At 36.7% G+C, this 19,567-nt stretch overlaps 1 protein-coding gene and 1 long non-coding RNA gene across 2 annotated transcripts; one reads left to right on the top strand and one right to left on the bottom strand.

Moving 5' to 3' along the window:
• Nucleotides 1–6,000: 6,000 nt before the first annotated feature.
• Nucleotides 6,001–8,459, bottom strand: LOC107810455 (uncharacterized). Its single transcript, XR_012706072.1, has 5 exons — nt 8,240–8,459; nt 7,896–7,957; nt 7,672–7,743; nt 6,568–6,641; nt 6,001–6,401 (listed from the first exon to the last, which is right to left on the bottom strand). It is a non-coding gene; the product is annotated as an uncharacterized LOC107810455 (long non-coding RNA).
• Nucleotides 8,460–8,692: 233 nt separating this feature from the next.
• LOC107791156 (putative aspartic proteinase GIP2) lies at nt 8,693–10,107 on the top strand. The gene has a single exon (XM_075246789.1). The coding sequence runs from the start codon at nt 9,037–9,039 to the stop codon at nt 10,024–10,026; it is 990 nt and encodes a 329-aa protein (XP_075102890.1). The 5' UTR covers nt 8,693–9,036; the 3' UTR covers nt 10,027–10,107.
• Nucleotides 10,108–19,567: the final 9,460 nt, after the last annotated feature.

Below are 19,567 nucleotides of genomic sequence, written 5' to 3'. Positions count from 1 at the left end.
ATTTTATTTGAATGTTATTGGCTAACATGAGATTATGTAGGACAATTGGCAAATGCAAACAAGTTGTTAAGCAGAGGAATAAGATTGAAGGATCTATATGCGAAGCCTATCTTGCAAAGGAAACTGCATATTTTTGTTCTTATTATTTTGAGAGTAACGTGCCATGTTCTAGGAATAGGCCCAATAGGCACACAGTCGAATCTGTGAATGATCCATTATATCCACCAATGTCCATATTCAATCAACCAGGCCGATGTTCTAAGGATGTTAGAAAGAGAAGTTTGAGTGATATGGAGTACAAGTCAGCTACACTTCATGTGTTGCTAAATTGTCCCGAAGTTGTACCATTTCTCAAGTATTGATTTATTAGTTATCAAAATGTAAAATTTACTGTGACTACATATTGATGCAACTACTAAAAATATTTGATATGTCACAGTCACTTCATGGGTCAATTTGGCTATGATGCTGTATATACGAGATTTGATACGTGATTCAAACAGTTTGTAAGTGATTTGATACGTGGTTCAAACAGCTTGTAAGTGTGTGTGTATATATATATATACATATGTAGTGAATGTATAAAAATTGATTCATAAGTTGTGCTAACTTATGACTTTTTTTAACTCTATGTAGGTAAATAATCCAAATAATGGTGTAAATCAATTTTTGAAAGATATATCTTGGGGACCTGGGCTTCAGGTCACAACAATGTCTAAGTACGTAGTGAATGGTTATAAGTTTCATACAGAGGATTGCTCTAAAAATAAAAATAGCAACAACAGTGGGGTGTGGGTTCTAGGTGGTGATGGCAACCAAGTTGGAGATATTGATTATTATGGTGTGGTCAAAGAAATATTACAACTAGAATATACAGGTTGGCCATATAAGAAATTGATACTCTTTAGATGCAAGTGGTTTGACCCAAATCCAACAAGAGGTACAAGAGTACACAACCAATACAACATAATTGAGGTTAATCATACGAGGGAGTATGATCGCTATGATCTTTTCATAATTGCACATAACGTTAGGCAAGTGTATTATGCTCCTTATCCATTGCGGCGGAATAAGTCCGATTGGTGGGTTGTAATAAAAACTAAGCCTGTAGGTAGGGTGGAAGTCGAGAATGTGTTAGATGTTGCATATCAAAACGATATCTCCAATGTTCACCAAATAGTGGACGATCAGTTAGAAAATGATTTGGAACATCCTGAACGCATATTGGAAGAAGTTGATATAAATGAAGTAACAATTATAGAAAATGAGGACGAGGAATCAACTGATGAAGCTCAAACAAGTGAGGACGAAGAATTCTCGGACGAGGAACAATACGTCGATGAGGATTAAAAAGTTGGTTTTTTAAAGCACTCTCGTTTTATAGCTAGTTTCTTATATGTTTCAATCTAAATGTGTATTATATTATGCAGATGGCAGGCAAGGGTCAAGGTAACAATGACCCTACTAGTTCTCGGGGTCGAGAAAAGGGTAGGAAGGGAAAGAGGAGGGTAGAAAATAATACTCCCTCTTGTCCACCTTTTTCAGAGATGCCTATGTCTTATCCTCCACCACACGGCTATACTGAGCTGCCACAGCATCACGAGCCGTACACCTTCATTCAGACACCCAGTCTTCCATCACAGGGCCACAGGACTATACGTCCGACATACAGTCCAGCTGCCTCACAGCCATCTGCATCACATCCACATGGATCACATCCCTACATATCACAGCCACATGGATCGCATCCACCCATGTCACAGCCACTCGGGTCACAGCCACTCGGGTCACAGCCATCGGTATCACATCCACTTGGGTCGCATCCAGCTATGTCGCAGTCACAGGGATCGCAACCATCTTCATCATCGACTCCATCTATTGCAGGCCTTCGCCTGGGAGGCATTAGCTCTGACCCGCCTACACCGTCTTCACATGCCTCTGATACACATGCTTCGGATGGTGATGACGAGGTAGTGCATTATGATCGATATGGCAGGATCATCATAGTCCCTGAGGGTGATGGGTAAGTGTTATTCATTATTTTTTCGTCTATTGATTTGTAACATTTTTACTAAGATATTAATGTATTTTTATTATTAAATTGCAGGTTCAGGCCGGGTAATAAAACTACGAGGATAATCACCAATGCCATCAGAAAGCTTTATGATGGCCCTTATGCGACTTGGACTGATTGCCCATTCTCACTGAAGGAGCAAATTTTCAATCAATTTAAGGTATAAATATTCTTTTAAACAGTTTAATAATTTATATTTATGATGTTTCCATCTAATATTTAACTTTTGAAATACAGAGCAAGTGTGTATGGGAAGACCGCTATAGCGCGGAAGTGGCTACAAATTTTCATCATAAAGCTCGCAAGAGATTGGCGGATGATTTTTCGGATGCTAGAAAGAAGAACAAGAGGCCTGGCTGGTTACTTGAGAATTTGTGGAATGATTTGCAAAGGCAATGGCTTACCGCAGAGTTCTTAGAGAGGAGCGAAAAAGGAAAGAAAGTTTGCGCATCCGAGAAGGGAGGCTCCTTGCACACTGGAGGTGTGATCAGCCTAGGGACAATAAAAAGAAGATTGGTACGTAATTGCTTAAATTATTTTACTTTTCTAAGTATATCTATTCTGTTTATTAACTAAATTAATTTGTTTTCAGGAAAAGAAGTATGGGCATCTAATGAGTCATGATGAGCTATTCAAGGAGACACATGTTGTGAAGAAGAAGAAAGAGGGGGATCAAGATAGGTGGGTTGAGGACCGGGCCTCGACTGCATATGTAAGCTTTCAATTTTATTTAAGTATTATAATTTACTTTTATAAACAACTTAAAATACTAATTTAATTTAAAATAATATAGGGTCGCTACCAAAGTAACGTGGAGAAATTCATCCGTAGTCATCCAGCTGGTGAATCGGGTGAGCCAACCCAACCTTCGGACGGGGATGCTGAAAGAATATGGTTGGAGTCTGTTGGCGGTCCAAAATGGGGGAAGGTATACGGGCTTCCTACTAAAAACTTCCATCGCTATAAGTGTGAAATGCGAGAAATAGGGACTTTCTCGCATGGCGAGCAACTTAATAGGGAGAGCCTCTCCGCTATGCGGGAGACAGTGACAAAGCTCACATCAGAGCTAGAAGCGGCCAAGGAAAGAGAAAGGCTTAGAGATGCTCAATTCCTTGGCATGCAAGCTCAGATCAGAACTCTCCTATCTAGTGGAGCTTTTCCGTTGCCCCGATCTCGTGAGTCATCTCCAGAGGGTCGACCTCCACGTGATCGTTCCTCCCGCCCTGCTCGTGATCGTTCCTCCCGTCCTCTCCGTGATCGTGCTTCCCGTCCTCCACAAGACCGTTCTCTATATCGTCTTGTAGATGAAAGTTCATCAGACGGTGATGATGATGTTGTACAAAATACCCCTTGACTTTTATATACTTTGAACTAGACAAATAGAACCAGTTTTGAACTAGTTGTAATTAGTTTTAACTTGGTTTTGGATTTTTATGTTCAATTGAACTTTAATTTGTTAGTTTTAAAGTATTTATTGAATGTTTTGGTTGTTGTTGTTGTGTTGTTGTTGTTGTTGTTGTGTTGTTGTTGTTGTGTTTTTGTTGTTGTTGTTGTTGTTGTTGTTGTTGGTTGTTGTTGTTGTGTTGTTGTTGTTGTGTTTTTGTTGTTGTTGTTGTTGTTGTTGTGTTGTTGTTGTTGTTATTGTGTTGTTGTATTGGTATGCTGGCAGGTGGTTTAGCTGCCAAAACAGGCATTTTATGTCAAAATTAATCACAGAAAAACCGACCAACGTTGGTCAGTTTTTAATAAAAAAAATAAATTATTCCAAAATACCGACCAAAGTTGGTCGGTTAATGAACATTGAATTCCCAGAATTCAAGAATACCGTCCAACTTTGGTCGGTATTTTGCTTGCATTGTTGAGATTACCGACCATAGTTGGTCGGTAATGTTTAATTTTAATTAGTTTTAAAAAATATATATTTTCAATTACCGACCAAAGTTGGTCGGTTTTTTTTAATTTTAATAATTAATAAAAAAATATAATTTAGTTAAACCGACCAACTTTGGTCGGTAAAATTAAATTAATAAAATATGTTTCCGACCAAAGTTGGTCGGTAAGTAATTAAACTTGTCAGATGGTCGTTTTAATATACCGACCAAAGTTGGTCGGTAATTTCCGACCAACTTTGGTCGGTAAGCCATTCCGACCATCAAAACACCGTCCACACCGTAATGGTCGCGTTTTGGTCGGTAATTTGCCATAACCGACCAACGTTGGTCGGTATTTTTGATCGATTTTTAGCGAATTTCTAGTAGTGGCAAATGCCTCTCTATCTCCATTTCTTTTGGTCATTGTCGATTATAAAACTTGTCGGTGCATCTGAATGACAGTGCTTAAGAAAAACGTGGAGGGACAATAAACAAAATTGAAGTTACTTTTCATTTTGTCTTCGTTTGACCTTGATAAAATGTGCAGCGTAATATACTATTTATAATTCATTTTAATATCAGATATTGAAAGATACTTAGCCTGGAATGGTGGAGCTATTCAATTGTCCATATGGGTTGCTTAAAATTGCATTATTCAAGGATATTATAATAAATTGAAAGTCAGCACGTTGAAAGAATAAAAAATATAGAAGGGTTCCATCCAAGAAACTTCTCCATTGGAAAGGCCTACAATTTATGAAAATTCCCTCAGATAAATGTCTCTAATATCAAACAGCTTGAAAATGTCACCTATTTATGGGTTGGCTAACTTCCTTAAACAAGCTATAAATAGATGCATACGATAGTAAAATATTTCACACAACAGTGTGGTTGCAAGCTTTCCTTTATACTAAAATTAGTTAATTTATCCGCGCTTCGCGCGGGATATGATAACACAAATAAGATTAATTCATGTATCAATATCATGAGTTTCTTTGTTACTATAAGTTAAACTTCTTCCAACTACGCCAAAAAGTACCAATAAATAAATAAATTCAGAAGGCGAGACACTCAAAAGAAAAACACAACAATATATTACAAGTTAATTAAGTTCACCAGTTTAGTCTTTTCAAAATCTACCTTGAAACTGTGCTATAGCACATGAATGGAAAAAATGATGGGGAAAAAGCAAAAAAAATAAATTAAATAATATAGTTAATCAAATACAAACATTACTACCTTAGATAAAGAGCAAAAACTAATATGCATCTATCCTGGAGAAACCCAAAAAGGCAAATAAATAACTTGTGTATGAATGGAGCAAGAGAAGTCCCGAGATTTCGATTTTTAAATCGAGATCCAGTGGCAATGACATTAACATTATGCTCTGGCCTCTGGTGTTCTCCAACATGAGGACTCTTGAAAAACCGCTAGCTCATTCAACACTTAGTATTACCTTGTCAAAAAGTACATGGGAAGTAATCCCAACACTATGAGTTTCTTTTGCTAAACAGCTAGAGGTAGTTTTATGACTCATAGTCCAGTTGATGTCTTGCAGTTCTATAATTAAAACTAATATCCCATAGTAACAAACAACAATCAGCAATTGAGAAATCATATTAGTAATATTTGTGAGATTTCAGCAATCGAAAAATCATACTATCTTTTTTTTTTCCTTTACCAGCCTGAGCTTGAGTTATTTCCCGAAATTAATACATTTACAAATTGGTCATCACTCCCGAAAGTTTTTTTCATGTTTAAGATCTTTACGTATTCCGAGTTAATCCCTACATTTAACTTAATTTTATCAAGAAAATGACAATTTTTACCATATAAACATAAAAGCCATAGATATACAGGAAAAAAGAAGATTTTCTTTCTTCCTAAGAAGTTGGTATGGTACAAAATAGGGCTAAGATGCTGAAAATACAAAGAAAAGGGAAAATAAAAGGGAATAAGAACAAACCATGTGTTTGTTAGCCTCAAACATCTTCCTGTGTGAATAGGCGAATCAAAAGTTAAGAAGATCAAAATCCCAAAAAGTTACAACCCATAAACATTAAATTTGCATGGAACATATAGTATTAAAGTACCAAACACAACATATGATCTTACAAATTTGATCATAACATAATCTATCGCATTGGATCACTCCTCAGATTGGATGGAAAAAGCACAGGCTTTCTGATGTTGAAACATGATCAAGCCAATCTCTATCTTTGTGTCTATGGATCATAATTTCAAACAACTTCTTCACTACAAGTATATATATCTTCTTATCGCTTTACAATTCTCTTTTTCTGACCCTATTAACTCTGTAACTTGCTTGTCATCATTTCAACAAATGGAACATGTTTTTCTCTCCTGTTCTTTGCCTTCAGAGTCATTGATTATTTTGTCCTTTCATCTCCTAAGTTCGTTCTTTTATTTTGGCAACATGAGCAGCAGTAATTTATCTGGAAAAGGAAAAAAAATGAAGGGCATATAGAATATCTCTGCAAATCTGCAATCTATGTGTTCGCCTTTTTTCCATATAAAATTCTGAAGCAGGAAGAGAGTTAGAAAGGGATTCCAAGTAGCCCATTTGTGTATAGAAAATTAAATTTGATAGAATGCGATTACCAACACAGATTTTTGGGGCTGAAATCTTTAGCAGCTACTTGTTCCCGGCAACTCTGACGCATTTCATTGAAGAGCTACAATAAAAAAAATTCCAAACAAAAGTGTAACACACTCTAGCAAAGTCAACATTCAAAGGCCATGAATTGCTATGAAAATTAATACCAGGGGCATCAACTTTCACCGATATTCTTAACTGGTGTTATAAGTAATCGTAAAGCCATCTTACCGTTTTAACCCCTATACAACAATTAGTATGAGACATTTTTCGCCATTTAAGGAAATCAAATTCTGATTGAAGTGATAGTTTAGGATAATTCAACTTAATTTAAGAGGGCAACATACTGCACATAAGCCGCTGGAATATTGCAAATGTCCACTTTATCCTCCCCTTTTCACAAGAAGTTTTATATAAGTTTTGATGCGCTAATATTTAGAGGTAGTTTTACGTGTTAGGACAACTTGAAAGTTAAATGAAATAAACTCAATAAGTTGAAAATCAAGTCATAATTAAAGGGTTACATATGAAATTGTGCCCCAACACGAAAGTAAAGAAAGACAATTAATATTTAAAATATATTGTAACACGTTTATATGTGTATATTGATATCTTTTTCGACCTTTTGAATAACATCAAGTGTACGGGTATTTAATATTTATAGGGACAAGGAACATAACATCTGAGATAAAATCTTAGCCAACTCAAAAAGATATAGACATGGGACCATCTTAAAGGCTTTTAAAGAACTTCTTGAACAATTCCTTGCAACTCATGCTCCTTCTCTTAAAATTTAGCTATTGAGTAATGCCCTTCTGACCTGCCAATATTTATAATGTTCAATATTATAGTAGACTCTGTTGATGGATCTAAAACTTTCACTCTTTATAGCATCAGCAGGGGAAAAAATAACAACAGAAAAAGATAAGAAAAGAGAAATCTTGATGACTCTGGAATTAGACATTATCATAAGAATTCCACCGATAAAATCCTTTGAGTGGTGTATATTTGAAGAATTCCCATATTGAAGAGTTGCTAGTTGTGCATATAAATCTTATGGAGGCAACTTTTCACCTACACCAAGGAAATAGAGTAGAAGAATATAATACCTCAAGATAAATGAACCATTGGAAGTTTCTAGAGTGACCTTTTAGGCCCTTATTCTACACTCCTCCACAACCCTGTTACAAAGCTATAAATAATCATAATAGAAGAGGGAATAGTGAATTATTCAACACGGTAACAACAAATAAGTGAAGTGTATCACCAAATAAGTTAATCACAAATTTAAGAAGAGCAGTTAAAATCAGAAAGCACAAATGGGTAAGATTACCTTTGGTCACAATTGTTGAAGGAGAAAACCCAGACTTGATCGTAGAGAGCGTTTGTTAAAACCTGGAAAAGACGCTTCAAGCACTGAATTAGCCAATAAGTGCATGTATTAATCAAATCAGTTAGACAAACTTGAACAACAAAGTTGCATTAGAAAGCTAAAATATTAACAAAATAATTATCGACAACATCTAACTTCCTTCAGTGCTTTATAAAGCTAAAATATTAACAAAGTTGCGGAACAATGGGAGCAAAAAAGGACAATTAGATGGAACTCTCAAATGGAAAAGGAAAAAGGATAAATTAGGAGAATAAAAAGCAGTAGGGGGAGATAAAAGGGATTACCAATTTCTTTTTAGTTCTTGTACTCTATTGTAGATTCAACTTAGAATGTTGTTTCTATGCTAATTTTGCACTGTTATAATTACGAGATAGGTAATAAAAAAAAAGCAGTTCTTTAGCAATGGAGGAGAGGAAACTGATATCATCGGTTTCAATTGTGGGTGAGAGAGATTCTGGAACAAGGAAGGTAGGTTATTGAAACGGACGCCTCTTTTTTGCTGGCAGTTACAGAAGTGTAAGAAGCGTCGGTTGGAATGACACATATTTTTTCTCATTTTTAGCGGTGTAGGAGTAGAATGAAGGAGATTTTTTTCTTTTAATAAAAAAAGAAGAGAAAATAGATAAATATGGATGCTGGTATCTGGATGCGCCACATCACCGGGTCTATACCTCTCTTTTATATATATATAGATCTTTCAAATTCTGATGTCGTCCGCCAGCTGTTATCTCTTCCACTTTTATTTCCTTGTCATTATATCCACATGTTTAGCAAAAACCAATTTTCAGCCTAAAATGTTATTTCTTGCAGTGAAAAAGACCCTTTCACCTTACAATACATTACAGTAATTCAGCAAAGAACACCTCTTGTCCCCCTTAAACCCTCCGTCCATCTTGGTAGTTAAATCGTATGGGTGGATTGTGAAAAAGGCTTCAAAAGTTCCACTTACAAGTATGCTCATTGCAATTCAAGGCAATGTAATCTTGCTAGGTCAACAACTTGCGGAGATTGTAAAACAGAAAATAAGTTATGACCAGGCTGCAACAACAACGCATGCTATAACATTGTGTCAAACCCAGCTATGAAAACTTTCTTTGATGGTGGTGAAATCGCCGAGGATGTTTTGTCAATCCAATCCATTAACAGATCCATTCCAGGTCCTGCTGTAACTGTACCAAACTTTATCTTCAACTGCTCTCCATCATTTTTAACTAAAAAACTTGGTGAAGATGTTAAGGGAATGGTTGGATTTGGACAGCAGAGTCCAGTATCGCTTGCTACTCAACTTGCAACAACTTTTAGATTCAGGAGACAATTTGCCATTTGCTTGAGCGCATCAACTGATCAAAATGGTGTAATCTTCATTGGACACAAACCTTATCTCTTTGCCCTTAGTTTTGATGCCTCTTCAGATCTTATTTACACTCCCATTATTACCCACCCTAATATTTTTCACAATAATCGGGCTTCACCGGAGTATTATATTCAAGTTTCTTCCATTCGCATCAATGGGAAATCTTTGCCACTAAATAGAACATTGCTCGCCTTTGATGAAAATGATGACGGTGGGACAAGAATCAGCACTGCCATTCCTTGCCCTGTATTGGAGCCTTCTATTTACAGTTCTGTGAGCAAAGCTTTCGTTAACGAGATGCCGAAAGATGTGAAGACGGTCTCCCCAGTGCATCCTTTTAAAACTTGCTTTAACTCTTCATTTATTGGTATGTCGCGCCTTGGCTACAATGCTCCAAAAATTTATCTCGTTCTCCACAAGCCAAATGTGTATTGGACAATTACTGGAACAAACTCATCGGTAAATGTTAGCGAGAGTGTCGTATGCCTAGCCTTTGTTGAACGAAGCCAAACATGGGGACATGCAATTGTCATTGGTGGGTATCAAATGCAAGCCAACCTTGTGGAATTTGATCTTTCCAGAAAACGAATAGGTTTCAGTAACTCACTCCTTTCGTCAAACAATATGCGCAAATCAGTTCTATACCATGTTCCAGTAATAGGCTTACGGGCCAGGGAAAGGGGTAATTTTATCTTTATAGATTTTCTACTTCAATAATGCACGCAGCCCACGGCGCTAAACTCCGGCAAGCCAGAAATATTTTTAAGGGTGTTTAGACTTGAAAGAATTAGAAAATAAATGACGACAAAGGGTGTTTAATATATGCTTTATACATTTAAAATCAATATTTTACTTATATACACAATCTAATTTTTCGTAATATTTTACTTAGCAAAAGGTGGCTTCGCCCTTACTCTAGCTATGCGCGGGCCCGGGGAAGAACTGGACCACAAGGGTCTATTGTACGCAGTCTTGCCCTATATTTCCATTTCAATAATCTTCGTTCTATAATTTGATTATCTTTAAAATCATGACTTAGGGTTGCAATATTGAAAAGATATGAAGATCTATTCGTCAAATAAGTTATTAGTATTATAATCTAGTGTCTTCCATGTGAAGCTGACTAACATCTTCATATTCTTACCAAAGAAATTAGCTGCATTGATCTTCTTCTATTAGTTCCAATATAAAATAATACAATGAGATATATGTAATGCTTTTCAATGCAGCCAATCATGCCATCATTTTTATATTGTTTCTATTTTCTCATATAGTTATCTCAAAATTTAGATCTCCAGTTCATGTGAATACTTTACTAATATCTCCAAAACAATTTTACGAATGTATAACTGCAAAATAAAATAAATGAAAGTAAAATTAGATATTTTCAATCGACTGATTAAAGTCCTAATTACATATGCTTAATTATATGTGCTAAAGTTGCCCAAGTAACGTTGGCCCTTTTTCTCCTTTAAGTGCCACTAGCTTATGCTATCATAGTAGAATGAAATTCTTCAATATAAAATAACAATAGGGGCTTGTATAAAACTTGTCGGTATATCTGAATGTGCAAGAGAAAAATGTGAAAAGAATAAAAGTTTCTAATTTGGTAGCAAATTTTCTTCAAGCAAAGGAGCTGAAGAAAATAACAAACTATTACTTCCAAACAACGATTATCCCAGTCCCAACAGTCATCAACCACCAAGTCTACTACAACCAGATGAGTTAATACATGTATGGTCTAATGAATCAACAGTGGACTCCAGCTCACTAGCTTCCACAGGATCCAAACAACCACCATATGCCTGCACATCAGGAAGCGGTAATGTGACTGGCACCAAACAACAGGCGGCCCTGATCTTGGAGACAATGCAAGAGCTGATTCAAATGATAGAGCAGGGCCTCTACACCAACGAACAAGCCACATCGGCCCTACAATCCCTATACACCCAGGAGATTGTCGCTATGGATCTTCTCCAACAACTAAACAATCACAATGCACAACAACAGCAGGAGTCCCCACCTTCTCAAATGAACCAGAAGGAGACTGCATCCCCACAAGCCAACTGGTTGCTCTTGTCGCCAGAACAAGTCCTTTTGGAGAATCTGGACATTGAGGACCACTTAACACCACTAGAGCCATTATCCCCTTTGAACATGGAGGAGGTAGTGGCTATGCTGCTAGAGCCAGAACAGCAGGTGCAAAACATCCTCGATCAAAATTTCCCGAACATCACACTGCAAGAATCACTGTCCATGACACTCCATGAAAACAGAGAAAAAGGTGCTTCATAACTGTCCCGACAAACGTTCTGAGGATTGCGATGAACATCCGCTCCTATCCATTATCAATCCTACACAAATATGATGTTCAAATAATTCCAACACTGACGGAGGAAGACATCCCGATGAACACTGGAGTGGATCACCCACTGATCTCTCACTTGCGCATGTCACTAGCTCCGGGTGGGAGATCGAGGATCGTCAATGAACCAAAGATGAAGATACTCCTTTGGAACTTCAGAGGGTGCAACAACCCTGAATTCAGGCATAGCTTCAAGGACCTAGTATACTGGAACAACCCCTCCATCATCTGCCTCATAGAGACAAAAATGCAGAGTCACTACAATCTCATGAAGTTTGTTAATTTCACTGATCTATTTGAACTTAGTGCAGATGGTTACTCTGGAGGCGCTTCCCTGATGTGAAAGTAGGAAGAGCTTGAGGCAGACCCAGTCACCACTACTGACCAGGAGATCCATGTCAACATTCTAGTTAGAGGAACATTACACCGTTGGCTCTTATCTTTAGTTATGCAAGTACAAACTTAGCTAATAGAAGAATATTATGGAATAACCTAGAAACTATAACAAGGAGCCATACTATGCCATGGCTTCTATGTGGGGACTTTAAAAGTAACATCTACTTCCGAAAAGTTTGGAGTAAGACCAATAAATAATACTAGAACAGCCGCCTTCCTACAGTGTCTAGATAATATAAATATGATTGACCTGGGTTTCACGGGGCCCAAGTTTACATGGACAAATAAAAGAAAAAAAGGGGCCACCAAATCCTAGAACGGTTATACCGCTTCCTTGCCAACCCAGACCAGGTGGGGATATAGCCAGATGCAACTGTGGCACATTTTCCATTCACGCACTCTGACCATTGTCTCGTCATTTTAAACTTAACAAAACCTATGAATAGACCCGCCCACATATTCCGCTTTGAAACAATGTGGCTAAACCATCCTGATTTTAATAATATAGTCAACTACCATTTGTCAACTAACATATGCTACAGGAATGCCATATCATCCTTTACGGAACATGCGGAGACATGGAACAAGAGCACTTTTGAAAATATCTTCAAAAAGAAAAAACAACACAAAATTGAATACTAGGTATCCAAAATATGCATCCTACCCATAAAAAATAATTCCACTTAGACCTTGAGGAACAACTCATTTGCGCATAAAATGGAGTCCTAAAAATGATGAGGATTTCTGAAAATTAAAATCTAGAGTCCAATGGCTAAATGGTGGAGATGCTAATACTAAATTCTTCCATATTTCAGCTATCCAACGTAGCAGGAAAAATAGATTCCTAGGTCTTAATGATTTCGTAGGCAACTGGACCTTTGACCTGCAGAATATACGAAGAATAATCTTAAATTATTTTATCGATATTTACACTACTAAATTATCCTCTTGTTCTAGTCATGTTATCCAAAACCCAAGAACTCTCAATATATTTAGTGACCGAGATAAAGAATTCCTAATTAGAGACTTAAACACCCTAGAAATCAACAAGGCTATTAAATCCTTTAAGCCGCTCAAAGCTCCCGGCCCAGATGGTATTCACCTAATCTTTTTCCAGAAACATTGGGCAGACACAAGTCCCGCGATCATCCACACTTGCTCACAAGCTTTCCAAACTCTTACAATTGACCTTGAGATAAATAAGACATATGTATCCCTCATCCCTAAGATAAAAAACCCACAAAACATCTCTCACTACAGACCTATTAGCCTTTGCAACACAATTTACAAGACAATTAGAAAAACTATTGTTAACCAGATTTGCCCCTTCCTTAACAAAATCGTTAGTCCAAATCAGTGCAGTTTCATTCCAAGAAGGTGTGCAGTCGAAAATGCCATTATAGTTCTGGAAGTTATTCACTCCTCCAAAAAGAATTGAGGAGGCAAAGGGAAAATGATGCTTAAGCTAGATTTAGAAAAATTCTTTGATCACCTGGAATGATATTTTATCCGAAACACCCTACATGCCCTCAACTTTCCCGCCAGATTAATCACCCTAATTATGAACTGCATCTCGACATCATCTACATCTATCATTTCTAATGGTCAACCGACAGATTTCTTTGAGCCATCTCGAGGCATACGACAGGGGGACCCATTATCACCATATCTCTTCATCATCTGTATGCAATCAATTACTAGATGCATTGACCACCTAGTGGACATTTGTCAATGGATACCGATAAAAATTAGTCGATCCGGCCCCCCATATCCCATCTCCTATTTGCAGATACCCTCATCCTCTTTTCTGAGGCAAACACAACTAGTGCTGCCTCCATTATAAATATCTTCAACTCAATTACTCAACAATCTGATCAGCGGATCAATTTTGCAAAATAAAAAATCCTATTCTCAAAGAATGTGGACTGTCACACCAAGAGCACAGTCTCCACTATGCTAAACATTAATTCAACAAACCATGTAGAAAAATACCTTGGCTTCCCAATTATCAACCTCCAACAAAAAAGCTCTGACTATCAATTTATCCTTGACAGAATGAATACAAGACTTAAAGGATGGAAAGCAAAGCTCCAAACACAAGCAGGAAGAACCACCCTTATTCAGTCAGTCCTTGCAGCTATACCAACCCACTCAATGCAACTCAACTACCTGCCTACTTCAACTCGAAGGCATATAGACCGCATTCAACAGGACTTCCTATGGGGATCAACTGTAGAAAAAAGAAGGATTCACATGGTTAATTGGGATACTGTTACATCCCCAATATAAGAGGGAGGCCTGGGCCTTGCCAGCTCCAAGAGCAAAACCTCGCTCTTCTTTGTAATATCATTTGGCGCCTCTACTACAACCCAAAAAACTTATGGGCACAAGTGGTAGGCCAAAAATACCTGGCAAGATAGGAACATAAGGACTTCACCTCAAATATAACTGACTCCTATGTGTGGAAAAGCCTTGCTAAAGCTCACCTGTTTTTTGCGAAAGGACTAGCTTGAAATGTGGCGAATGGCAGCCACATTAACCTTTGGAAAGACAACTGGGTCATCACGCAGCTTCCACTAAGGGCTCTCATCCAAGGACCTCTAACAAACGCAGATTTGGGGAAAACCACTCACACATACTATACTCCAACTCTTGGGACTTAAGCCAGCTATCCTTTGAACTTCCTACAGATATCCAGTCACTAATCCAGAGTACTTATCTACCTTTCTCTGACTCTGCTACAGATAACTTCTTTTGGAAACCCACTCATGATGGCTCCTTCACTACCAAGTCAGCTTATTCTTTGATCAGGCGCTGCCTATCGCCACAAATACCAAGGAATTTCGAACACTCTTGAATATGGAAATCTAACTGCCATAATAAACTCAAACACTTTCTATGGCTCTTAAACATAAAACGACTCCCTGCAAGATCCATGTTATACCACAGGAAAATAATTTCTTCCCCCATTTGTCCTCACTGTAATGTTATGGAAGATACTCAGCACATCTTCCTCCATTGCCCACGAAATAACACCATCTAGAACACTCTTCATATTGACTTTGAACCACCTAATTTCATTACGTGGGTTAAAGAATTATGTACATCCAATGGCTCAACAACTATACCCAACCAGATTCAAGTTCCATTGTCCATTATCACCCCATTACACTATGGGATATTTGGCTAAACCCAAAAAATATTTGTTCAAAAAAATCTCAGTAACAATCACTAGCAACACACCAATTGCCCAAGCAATCGAATACCTCTGCCTCACTAACTAAAAAGCTTCCCAGCAGCAACCCACAAGAATTCAAAGTGGGAACCACCACTACCAAACATCTATAAACTCAATATAGATGGTTCATACAGAAAAAACTCCAACTATGGAGGAGCATGAAGAATCATTAGGGATTCCCATGGAAGCTGGATAACAGGATTTTCCAGCCGTATTGTGGCCGCTACGCCACTCCAAGATGAAATTACAGCCCTACTCAAGGGATTGGAGCTTGCTTTTACTAAGAACTTAGTTCCACTGATAGTGAAAACTGATTGTCAGGTACTGTCCATACTTATAAAACCTCCTATGATCAATGATGCTTACACAAATTTACTATATGATTGTAGGTTCCTCACCGCAACCATGGACCAGCCGCCAGTCAGGCACATATACCGTGAAGCCAACTCAATTGCCCACGTTCTAGCAAACTATGCAAGTACACGAATACTGGAAGGGAGTGCTGAACCTTAAGACCTATTTTGGGGCACAATGCCTTTATTTGCTTTCTTTAGTTATCGCAAAGACTTGTTAGGAACTGTGTCGTTAAGATCTATTCCATGTAGTAATAAGTCTCTTTAAATTCCCGCTTTAATAAAATCTCGGCGTTACCAGCAAAAAAAAGACCTTATTAATAAAGTAGACAATGCGTGCATGTGTCATCATTTAAAAATCATATATTTAGATATGGAAAAGATGCTTTGCCTTGGAAAGAGGAAGCTATATATTCAAATATCCACATGGGATGTAAAACTGGTATTACTCAAATACTCCATCTTACTCCATAAAATTGATGAGATTGACAAAATAGAAAGAACAAAAACATATTTATATTTATATAATTAAAGGGTTTCATAGCCAACAAACTTCTGATCAATTTAAGCGACTCATTAGTACTTTGTCGTTGAGGTTTTTAAGCAAATTATTGCTTGAGTTCATGAAGTAACTTGTAACACTTTTAGTTTATCAAGCGGAACTCCCGGAGGTTCTCTTTCCATTTCTGGCTAACTGATTGTCATATCTGAAAGAATTGAATCCATGCCATAAGTATGTAGCTCAATAGGTATTTTATTGTGATTTTATGATTTATCTAGAAAATAGTTTAGGTTACTTGAAAGTTGATTGAACGTAAATATTTTATAAACTTATTAAGTATAAGTTGGTATTTAGAAAACCTATGAAGTTGAAAACTTTTATTTTATTCATATTTTTCTCTTGCACATTCAGATGTACTAACAAGTTTTGTACAAATTTTCAGATGTGAGAAACTAGGGATTATGCATATTTGTTTTGCAGATGATTTGTTATGCTTTGTAAAGCTAATATTGTCTCTGTTAAACTACTGCAACAAATATTCAAGAAGTTTTCACTTGCCTCTAGATTACAAGCTAATGTTTATAAAAGTTCATTTTCTATGGCTGACATTTCACTTGACACAATGCAGGTGATAGTAAGAGCTAAGATTTGTTGAAGGATCATTTCCTTTTAAATACCTAGGTGTTTCTGCAAAGAAACTATCTGTTAGTCAATGATGGCCTTGAGTGGAGAAGATCACTGCTAGGATAAATTGCTAGTGTCACGATCGAAAATTCAACTAGTTGTGATGATACCTAAACCAACCCGCTATGTAAGCCAAATAACATTCAACACAGCTCAAATAGAATAATTGGAATCAATGAGTAAAAATAACTAAATTTCTATAAAAATCCCAAGGATTGGTAATACAAATCACGAGCTTCTAAAACTTAGAATTTACAAGCTGGTATGAAATAAATACATCATTTGTTCGAAGTATACATAAATAGATTTGCAAATCTAAATCTACCAAGGATAAGTGGCAGCTATATCCGAAAAGCAGGTACATCTTCAATGCCAGCTTCCTCCATACACCGCAACATCAGCTCCAAGATCTGCACGCAAGGTGCAGAAGTGTAGTATGAGTACAACCGGCCCCATGTACTCAATAAGTAATAAACCTAACCTCAGGTTGAAAATAGTGATGAGCTCGGAAGATGGTCAGACTCCAACATCGATAACCAATAACAACACAAGATATAATACTGATAGTAACAGTAAATAACTCAAAGGAATTATCATATTTAGCTCATTCACAAATACGAAAAATTTGACATGCTCTACTAGTTTAACAATTAATGCTTGGATTTTTCACCGAAACCACTAAAATATGTGTTTACCAAAGAACCGTGACTTTTCCAAACTTTCAACATCAGATAAGACATTTCATTTATCAACTAACATAAGAAAAATACATCTCTATGCCTACATGTCAAGTATACATGTCAAGTCTGTTGTATGTTGTACCCTATTTTGCATGAGTCAAAACAAGATTCAACTAGTAGTTTCTCTGTTGATGATCAAAGAGAGTCGCCACCTAATATTTAAAGGTATACTGGGGTACCTATTTAATTACTAAGATTATTTCTTTATTAGTCTGCTAACCGGTGAGATGTTAGGTAAGGGTTCTTGCTCTTCTAAGGTGAAGGTGTAAGGCACCCCTTAAAATATACCTGAGGTAGCTCCATAAGATTTAGACTAGGTTTAAAGGATTAGTTGTCTATACTCTGCTTAATTAGTGCTAAAGTATGGTATATTGTATATCTAGTTAAAGCCTATTACTTGAAAAGTGATATATGTAATTTTGAAAAGAGGGTATTTATAAAGAAATCTTTAAGAAAATATTAGTATCTATATAATTGAAAGAGTTTTGAAGTATGTATATAATGTTTGTATTTGCAAGAAAAAAACTTGTGAGATAAGGCTAAGTTTTAAAACACTTGTCTTTTAAAAATGATGCGGCTATTTGTACAACTCTTGCAAAGTAAAGCTTGTTTAAAGAGATGGCCTTAAAGATTAGTTTTCAAACCTCATATTCCTTTTGAAGAAACCGTATGAAAAATCTTGACTTTGCAACAGTGTTTGTTCGATTTTTCTTTGTAGAAAAGCTCAGTTTTAGAATACCAGTTTTGGATTTCGTTTCTGGTTTATTAAAGAGGAGACTGTCATCCTTCGCTAAGACTGTTTTGGTTTCAAAAGACATCATAAAATTCGTCAGTAAAAGGTTAAGAGACGAATAGTATAAGAGATTAACGAATTAGAATTATCTATTACTAGGTCTAATACTTATTTTAATCCTATGTCTTTTAGGGCTTACCTAGATTGTTCACATGATTCAAAGATATTGTAAGTGTCATATACATGTGTCAAATAAAGACAGTAAACTTGAATAAAGCAATAGAGGAGAGGAATGGACTCTAGTTTGTGCCTGAAGGAAAGAAGGCCCAACAGTTACCCAAGGCGGACAATAGCAGCTTCAGACTCCAAAGGTTCAGGTGCAGAACTTGGGCCTGAGTTCTTTGAGAACTCAGCAGTTCAGTTTTAAATAAATGTATAAAAAGACAAGAAAGTCATTAAGTATGCTACTCAATGTACATAATTACGCATAAATAAAACTAATATGGGCCCAAGACAAATTATAATAATTAATAATAATCCAAAATATGAAAATTAGTGTGTGGTCACAGATGATAAAGTAATTTACAATGACAACCTTTGTTTTCATTAAACACTAAAACTAAATGGACTAATAAGTGTCAATAGATTAGAGGCTATGGGTAGAATTCCTTTCATGGCCAAGGTACACTTTGGATCCCTGACACTTTAAAGTTCCCAAGGGTCTCAAGGCCTAGAGCAGTGCTTGTGTTAGGGAGAGTAGCTCAATCAAGAACTAAACTCTACTCCCAAATACCCCTAACTACTCACACTTACTCTTTTCTACATGTTTATGTGCTAATGAGACACTCAATGTAGCTCCCAATACCACAGTGATACCAAACCACAAGAATATATACATTTCTCATAACAGCTATACAGTATACCACAGGATCATAAGACAACCAATTCACATTGTTGTAACCACAATTCAAACATAAGTATATGATTCACTGTGAACATCATAACATGTTAGGCATGCTCAAAGAAATTAACTTCAGGCACACACAGGGAAAATAGTACTAGCATATTACTTTAGAAACCCAGACACCTGAATCATGTATCTTAAGAGTAGATAAGGTACATAGTTAAAACTTATAATTGTCCCTGTTCATGACTAGATCCTCTTAACAGCCTTTGATTGAATTTGTCAAGGATTTGTCTTAACTAAATCTTAACTTCTGGCATACACACAGGTTAACAACTTCAAT

This window comes from Nicotiana tabacum, chromosome 23, assembly GCF_000715075.1.
Source record: "Nicotiana tabacum cultivar K326 chromosome 23, ASM71507v2, whole genome shotgun sequence".
Taxonomy (NCBI): Eukaryota; Viridiplantae; Streptophyta; class Magnoliopsida; order Solanales; family Solanaceae; genus Nicotiana; species Nicotiana tabacum.
The sequence above is the reverse complement of the archived record's forward strand: the minus strand, read 5'-3'. Positions and strand labels throughout refer to the sequence as shown.